This window comes from Rhinoraja longicauda, chromosome 20 (genome assembly GCF_053455715.1).
Source record: "Rhinoraja longicauda isolate Sanriku21f chromosome 20, sRhiLon1.1, whole genome shotgun sequence".
Taxonomy (NCBI): Eukaryota; Metazoa; Chordata; class Chondrichthyes; order Rajiformes; family Arhynchobatidae; genus Rhinoraja; species Rhinoraja longicauda.
Window position 1 is genome coordinate 3,630,202 of NC_135972.1, and position 9,036 is coordinate 3,639,237.

Below are 9,036 nucleotides of genomic sequence, written 5' to 3' on the forward strand. Positions count from 1 at the left end.
GACTGGGCTGGACCATGTGTGATCTGGTTGCCTGCCCAGCTGTGCAGGCCAATCTCACTAGCCCCTGCACACTTAATTCAGGCAGAGCCGTCTGCAGTGCGGAGGCCTCAGGCAGCCAGCAGCTGCCTCCCAGTCTCTGGAATGTGCTGTCCACTCTGCCAGAGGGAGAGCTGGAAGGGGTGGAGCTTTGCTTCTTGGAGAGTTTCAACATTCAGAATCATTCAAAAATCACGATAATTGAGGCAATTTAAAATGGGAATTACAACATGGTTAACTAAAAACACAAAAATAATTAACAAAATTATTTTAAGCATGTGTTTACTTTCCCTTTGCTTCCTCATCTGCAGCCTTGGAATGCCAAAGAAATCAATGGGGATTTTCCAATTCCACACAGGCCCTGGCCTGCTACATGACCAGAGGCAAGACTGGTCTTTGTGGTGGGATTTCCGGCCACAGGCACAAATGTGGCACCACTTAGTGCATGCACCAAGATCGTAGATTGACTTAAGATTTGACATCTGAAAATCAGCAGTTCAGATCAGAACTACCGATATCACCCGGGCAAGATTTATCCCAATCAGAGGGTATGGGGAGAAGGCAGGAACGGGGTACTGATTGTGAAGGATCAGCCATGATCACATTGAATGGCGGTGCTGGCTCGAAGGGCTGAATGGCCTACTCCTGCACCTATTGTCTATTGAAATGATTAAAACATGAAACTAATATTTCTAAAGAAATCAAAAATAACAAACATAACACAAATAAAAAAAGAATACAATGGGGGGGGGGAGAATTGACTGTTAAATTGCTCACTTTTATTAATGTTATTATAATAGATAATAGTAAAGAAAGAAACAAGGAACTGCAGATGCTTTTAAAAATATATGCACAATAATATATTCCTTTTATTCGTCCCACACCGGGGAAATTTAGTGTTACAGCAGCAAAGTGGATAGCAAGAGAGCAAGAGATCATTCAAAAGGACACAAAGTGCTGGAGTAACTCAGCAGGTCAGGCTGCATCTCTGGAGAACAGGCAGATGATATTTTTCGGGTCTGAAGAAGGGTCCCAACCCCAAATGTTACCTATCCATGTTCTCCAAAGATGCTGCCTGACCCACTGAGTTACTCCATCACTTTGCATCCTAATAGTGAAGAAAGATGTCTAACAGCTAGGTTCCTCTGTTGAGGATGGAATATTCTTGACATTTCCTTCTCCCTTTCGTTGATATGTTGTCCACTACCATTTACAGTGAATAAAGCACGACTGCAGACCTTTATTCTGTTCTATTTTTCACGGGACTACTACCTTCCGCCACTTTTACAGTTTTGAGCTGCTCTATCCGTTAAGTTTTTTCCAATTGGGGTGGCAGTCCATAGCAGAGTGGTGGCAACGCAGGTGGACAGGGTAGTGAAAAAGGTATTTGATAAGCTTGCCTTCATAGGACAAGGCAACACAAGAAATGGGATGTAGTGTTGCAACTGTACAAAACGTTAGTTAGTCTGCATTGAGCTGAACTGCACTATTTCTGCATTATTGCAGAACTGTATTATTCGAGTGACCAGTGCCTATTCTAAGTCTTCCAATTTACTCACTAGCTCCAGCTGTTCAAAAGGAGGGCTTTTCAGTGCCAGCCAGAGGGGGGATGCATTTGCTGGCCCAAATCTGGTACTCGTGGTCTGTCTAATTTTGATTTTGCGGCTTCATTCAAGAATGTGGGGTACAAGGTTATTGTAGGGGGAAGTTAAGAACCAACTATAACACTGCATCGAGAAACAGTTGTGAACCAAACAGCAAAACATAAAGTGCTGGAGTAACTCAACGGATCAAGCAGCATCTGTGGAACTGTGGAATGGTTAGACTATGTTTTTCAGGTCAGGACCTTTCTTCAGACTTTTGTGATTCCATTTGTTAACCAGACAGGTTTACACAAAAATCCAATAACTTCACTGCCACCAATACTGATCGTTAACAGTTTAACACAGATTATTTATTAACTATATTAAAATTCATAAGAAGGGTCTCGACCCGAAAGGTCAGGAAAAAGGGTCTCGACCAGAAACGTCACCCGTCTCCAGAGATGCTGCCAATCCCGCTGAGTTACTCCAGCATTTTGTGTCTACCTTTGATTTATTTCCTACACAAAATTCATATGTTGCTGGATTATAAATCTATGCCTCATGGTTACTGGTCGAGTAACTAAATATGGGACATACAGAATGAAATCCACAACCAGCATGCTTCTCTGATGGTTCACAATCTGGGCACCAAAGGTGTAAAATAGATGAATGCACGACAAAATAACTGATAATAACACTTTAAACAAAACAGATGCCTCTCAAGCACCTCAAAAGACCATTTATAAACAATGATGCCAAAACGCACATGGAGATATTAGGGCAGTTTAATTTGAAGAACGTTTTAAATAAGGATTGATAGAAAGAAGATTTCAGTGTTTAGACTTTGAAGTAATGAGAGATGTGCCATAGGTTGCAACTGTCAGACTGAATTCAGACTGGAGGCTTAAGAGAGAGATAGAAGGGAGGTCTACAGAAGGACGAAAAAGCAAGATTAGAATGGTAAAATGAAGACATTTTATCCATAGGCCAAGTGAAATAAAGAATTAATTCCCCTGTGCTTGCGTTGATACTAAAAGATGCTTTATGATTCAACAAGGCATCAGAGCTTTGTGAATATTGTGACATCGGTTGTAATTCTGACGCTATATATGGAAATTGATTTTTAATGACGCACAGTATCTTGTATAGTCCAGGTTATGACATCACAATAATGTGGCATTACTAAAAGTATATGTACAAAGTTAAAATGCTCTTCAACACTGTTTTGCAATAAACAAATGGCAAAGCAGAAATATTATCTAAGGGGAAGTAGTATCATTGTCCTTTAACAAGCATCTGTATAATTAAAAAAATCAACTATGGCTTTTTTTTAAACTGATGTCGAAAACCATAAAACAAAAAGCCCCACTGAGAAATCTCAAAGCAATGCATCTGGATTTCTGCAGCTATGTTATCTTTAAACAGTACGAAGGTGGCACAAAAGACCACAGATGTTGGAATTTATGGCAAAATAAAAGAGATCATCTGGAAGAACTCAGAGGGGCAGGCAGAATCTATGGAGGGAAACGGACAGTCAAAGTATTTGGTCAAGACCCTTTATCTAGACTGCAGCTAAATAAAGGAGAGCAGCTGGATGATGGGTCTCAACCCAATATGTCAACTGTCCATTTCCCTCTAAAATGCTGATTGACCTGCTAAGTACCTCCAGCCCCTCCACTTGTTTTTGCTACATAAAAAGTGACTAAGTCGTTCCATTTCTTAACAATTTGAGTGACCAAATCTTAAATCAATAAAACTCACATTCACATTAACCCTGCCAAGACCATTATTAATTATATCCCTCTTGCACAGCTACCTAATACACAAATCAAATGTATAAAGTGTTTCAATGATACAGTAGGCTTTTGTAAAGATAGATTACAAATGTATTAGCAAATTCTCCCTCACACTGAGCAGAACAATATGGCACTAAATATCAATGCGGTTATCTACTGAGGCGATGATTTGGAAAACACAACAGACAGAAATTCTCGCAGTAAATAACACTTATATCAAAAAATAGAAGAGCTTTCCAGCCAAAAAAAAGCACACCACTTCATGGAGTACCATTTTTCCCCCCTCTCCGGTGAAGAAATGCAAACATTTCTTAGCCTAAGACTTAGGAGTCGAGACCTTTCATGATGAAACATAAGCATTGTGCGCATTATAGTAAAATACACCCTTTTTTAAAATACTCGGTGATACATTAGCCCAGGGGAGCCGAGACCCCACATACGGTGATATATATATATTGGGAGAGTCAGCCCTGGCTTTGCCCAGCAGGTAGCCCGCCCTCCCCGCACGGTTGCCCCCTCCCTACCTCACGCTGTAGTAGGACATCTTTGGGCGCTGTTGCTGTGATGTTGTAGTTGGCGGCTGCTGCTGCTGCTGCTGCTGCTGCTGGGGCCGTATCCCGCTGTCCCCGTCACCCGATGGGGGCTGTGTGTATCCTGGCGTTCCCGTGTCCCGCTGCTGGTGCTGGGGATGGGGTGTGTCCCCGACGTGTCCCGTTGGTTCTGAGGCCGTGTCCCGGTGGCTGTCCCGTTGCTGAGGCCGGGTCCCGGTGTCCCGCTCCCTGTGTGTCCCTGTCTCCCGGCGGTGCGGTGCGGTATCCCGGTGCTGAGGCGGGGTCCCTGTGTGTCCCGGTGTCGGGCGCGGTGTCCCGGTGTCGGGCGTTGCGGGGCGGGGTGCTGGCTGCGTCTCCCCGGGCTCCGGCTCACTCCCAGAGCTCCGGCCCTAGCAACGCACCGGCCAACAACCGCCGCCCTCATTGGCTCTGCGCCTCGACACGTCACGCGGCCCTCAATGGCGGGCGGGCGGGAGGGAGGGAGGCGCCGCTCCCGCTCTCCCCGCGGGGCCGGAGGCTCGCAGGCGCCCGCCCGCCAAGCGCCAAGCGCCAATGTAAGCTGAACCCGCCAATGTAGTCATCGTCACACAGTACTGAACCTGTACCCGGCCCCCCTCACCTCAACCCTCACCAACATATCCCATCCACAGCACGGCAACAGGCCCTTCGGCCCAACGTGTTCATACTGACCAACATATCCCGTCCACAGCACGGCAACAGGCCCTTCGGCCCACATTGTCCATACTGACCAACATATCCCATCCACAGAGCAGGGCAACAGGCCCTTCGCCCACATTGTCCATACTGACCAACATATCCCATCCACAGAGCAGGGCAACAGGCCCAACGGCCCACATTGTCCATACTGACCAACATATCCCATCCACAGAGCAGGGCAACAGGCCCTTCGCCCACATTGTCCATACTGACCAACATATCCCATCCACAGAGCAGGGCAACAGGCCCATCGGCCCACATTGTCCATACTGACCAACATATCCCATCCACAGCACGGCAACAGGCACTTCGGCCCAACATGTTCATACTGACCAACATATCCCATCCACAGCACGGCAACAGGCCCTTTGGCCCAACATGTCCATACTGACCAACATATCCCATCCACAGCACGGCAACAGGCCCTTCGGCCCAACATGTCCATACTGACCAACATATCCCATTTACAGCATGGAAAGGCCCAACCACCCCATGCCGACCAACATATCCCATCCACAACATGGACATGCCCTTCGGCCCAACTTATCCATACTGACCAACATATCCCATCTGCAGCACAGAAAATGGCCCTTCGGCCCAACTTACCCACGCTGGCCGACATGCCCCGTCTACACTGGTCCCACCTGCCCACATTTGATCCATTTCTTCTCTAAACCTGTCCTGTCCAAATGTCGTTATAGTATGTGCCTTGACTACCTCCTCTGATGAAGGGTCTCACCCCGAAACTTCACCTATTCCTTTTCTCCAGAGATGCTGCCTGACCCGCTGAGTTACCCCAGCATTTTGTGTCTATCTTCAGTTTAAAAACCAGCACCTGCAGTTCCTTCCTACACATACACCCTCTGGCAGCTCGTTCCATATACCCACCAACCTCGGTGTGGAAAATAGTTGCATCTCAGGTTCCTCTTCTCAATGTTATATCTTGCACTAAATGCTGTACCCTTTATCTGCAGTGGACAGCTTGTTTGTATTCTTGTATCTTCCTTTGACTGGATAGCATATAAACAACTTTTCACTGTATTTGAGTATATGTGGCAATAATAAACTAAACTATTAAATCTCCCCCCTCTCACCTTAAACCTATGTCCTCTGGTTCTTGATTCCCCTAATCTGGATAAAGGACTATACATTCACCCTATCCCCCTTATGATTTTATACACCACTATAGGATCAATAGACAATAGGTGCAGGAGTAGGTCATTTGGCCCTTTGAGCCAGCACCGCCATTCAATGTGATCATGGCTGATCATTCTCAGTCAGTACCCTGTTCCTGCCTTCTCCCCATACCCTCTGACTCCGCTATCCTTAAGAGCTCTATCTAGCTCTCTCTAGAATGCATTCAGAGAATTGGCCCCCATTGCCTTCTGAGGCAGAGAATTCCACAGATTTACAACTCTCTGACTGAAAAAGTTTTTCCTCATCTCCGTTCTAAATGGCCTACCCCTTATTCTTAAACTGTGTCCCCTGGTTCTGGACTCCCCCCAACATTGGGAACATGTTTCCTGCCTCTAACGTGTCCAACCCCTTAATAATCACTCCTCAACCTCCTGCACTCCAAGGAATAAAGTCCTCGCCTACCCAACCGCTCCCGAAAGCTCAGGCCCTCGAGTCCTGGCAACATCCCCAGAAATCTTCTTTGCAGGTCCTGATATCACCTCAAGAATGTTTGTCTAACAACAGTTCTTGTGTAAAGCACCTTAACAGCCTGCAAAGACACTACACATAGATAATTTAGCATAAACAAAAAAAATCCATTAATCAATACATGTGAACACTACCGAGTATGACACCATTGAATGTGTAGACAATGGGAATGAATGAAGAATTTGTTTTGTGTATATATATTTTTTTTTGTTCTGCATAAAGCTTACTTTTGAAAATGAAAATCAATGAACAACTCTAAAACAAGTGAAAAAACAGTGTAACCAAGGTAGTTCATAGTTGGTGAGGTTGGTGTTGGTGGAGTCTGATGGTTGTTGGGGAAAAAGCTGTTATTGAACCCGGTTGTCACAGTTTTCCGACTCCTGTATCCGCTTCCGGTCAGGTCGAAATGAGAGAGTGGCCAGGGTGTTGTGGGTCTTTGATGATGCTAGCTGACTTTTTGAGGCAGTGCTTCCTATAGATCCCTTCGATGGTGGGGAGGTCAGTAACTGTGATGGACCGGGTCCAGTTGCTCACAGAGTCTTCAGCCACTGGGCAGCAATGCACAGACTGTCTGACTGCCTTCAGATGAACATCACCTGTCGAAAAAGTTGCCTTCTGATTTGCTGGCCTGGTTCTTACTGTTAAAATAACACTCCCTTGTTTGCATTTCTTCACGAGAGAAAGAAATTAATTGGTATCTCATTTTGAGAACCTCCATTCGATCATCTCTCCGCCAATCTTCAACAAAATGCAAAGATCAGAGATCCGAAACTCTACAACTCCTTTCAGACTCATGGTATCAAACAGCATAAAAGCAAATCCTTTGGTCCACTGTTTCCAAGCCAGCTAAACTAATGCCATTTCCAGCATTCAGCCCTTGGCATATGAAGTGCTCGTGTACAAATGTCTTCAATGCTGTGAGTGTACTTGCCTCTACTGCTCCTTCACGCAGTGTTCCAAATCTCAATCGCTCTGGGTGAAAAAAAATCCCTCACCCTTGTCTTAAATCTGTACCTTCTGGTCTTGGGACACCTCTGCTAAGGGGATTTTTTTTTCTCTCTTTCTGACCTCTACACTTCTTGTACTAATGTGCACCTCAATCAACCCCAACTCACCTCAGCTTGCTGTGCTCCAAAGAAAGCAACCCAGCCTATCTAGCTGAAACATCTCATTCCAGAACCTTGCTCATTGTAATCATATCCACCCTGTACTGTGGTGACCAGAACTGTGCAGTTATAAACGTACCCTTCTCTTGTATTCTAGTTAGTGGCAGTCAGGAAACCTTTGGATTATGTGAAGGCAGGCAAGAGTGGGGGGGTGGGGGAAGGGAACAGGAAAGAGAGGGGGGTGGAGAAAAGGGGGTTTCCATTAAGATTAGATAATTCAATCATACCATTGGGTTGTGAAGTACCCAAGGCAAATACGAGGTGTCGTTCCTCCAATTCGCTTGTGGCCTCATTGGAAGTGTATTAGGAGAACCACGATCGGCAAGACTGCAGATCAAGTGCGGAAGGTGGCATTAGGTTGGGTGGTCTTTTTCTCCCAATCCACATGTGATAGATCAACAGCTTCCTTTTATTGCAAAATCTCTTATCATTTTCAGTTACCTAATTTTCCTCAGCAAAATTAATGGAAAAAGCCTCGAGAATCTTTCATTATTTATTTGCACAGAATCCAAAATTTTAAATCGCTGTGATGGATCAGATTTATATACTATAACCCCTCAGGATCCCAACAATAAAGTACCATCAACCTTTAGCTCTACAGTTGCTGTTCATCACATTCTGATTTAGCATTTACTCGAGATAGCCGTGATCAGAATCCAGGATGACAAAATTCAAGTCAAGGAAGCCAAAGTTTCAGAAACGCATGTACATCTGGACCAAATCATGTTAAATTTAAACATAATTGTTAGGAAATCTGGCAACAGATGGACTTTTCAGGTTTATTAAAGTCCGCTGCACGTCTTGTTCTTTACCCCATTAGATTTTACTCAAATAACAATGAGAAGAAAGGCAACTAAAAAACGTTTCAATATCCTATTAAAAATAATGGGATAAAGTGTGGTTAAAAGTGTTGTCATTACTTCTTCTGAATATCACTTAAAAGGGAAATATTCACAATGTTATGCTTTAATTTCTGCAATTTTATTTCATTTTGCTGCACATTTGAGTCTTGGAATGTAGGAAAAGTACGTATTCACACAGAAGTGTAAAGGTGCCAACTGTCGCCATAATTAAAAACGGCAATATTAATTTTAGAATCAAATAGGTAAAGCTCTGACATCTTTCCATTTCTCACACCAACCGCCTTCAAATCGCCAATTCATTTCCAGATTTCAAGCAGTTTCGTGACAAGATTTATACTCCATGGGAATCAATTTGGAACTGAATAAACCCATGATATCGGACTCTTTTAGATTGCAGTCTAAAATTACTATTCTTCTAACAATCTAGAACAAAAGCAAAACACCCTTAGTTTGGCAGCCTGATGATCCTTTAACACAGATCACTGATCAAGTCTCGCAACACCACAATACTGCGGGTGTTAGCAGACAATAACATTCTGGCACCAATCTGAACACACTTCAGGCATTCAAAGTGAATCTGGGCAAAAACTGCCTTGATATGCGTGATGCAAACATTGCAGTTTAAAACTCAAAGAAAATGGTTTGGATAAGCCACGCTG

General features: G+C 44.3%; 1 protein-coding gene across 2 annotated transcripts in view; it reads right to left on the bottom strand.

Annotated features, from left to right (window-relative positions):
• LOC144603498 (tubby-related protein 3-like) overlaps positions 1-4,449 on the bottom strand; it is a 37,155-nt gene extending 32,706 nt beyond the window's left edge. Inside the window, exon 1 of one of the 2 annotated variants that reach the window (XM_078416759.1) lies at positions 3,940-4,449. In XM_078416759.1, the coding sequence (XP_078272885.1) occupies positions 3,940-3,959 (20 nt within the window). In that variant the 5' untranslated portion in view covers positions 3,960-4,449. The remainder of the gene's footprint in view (positions 1-3,939) is intronic. The other variant, XM_078416760.1, reaches the window with a different exon arrangement.
• Positions 4,450-9,036: the final 4,587 nt, after the last annotated feature.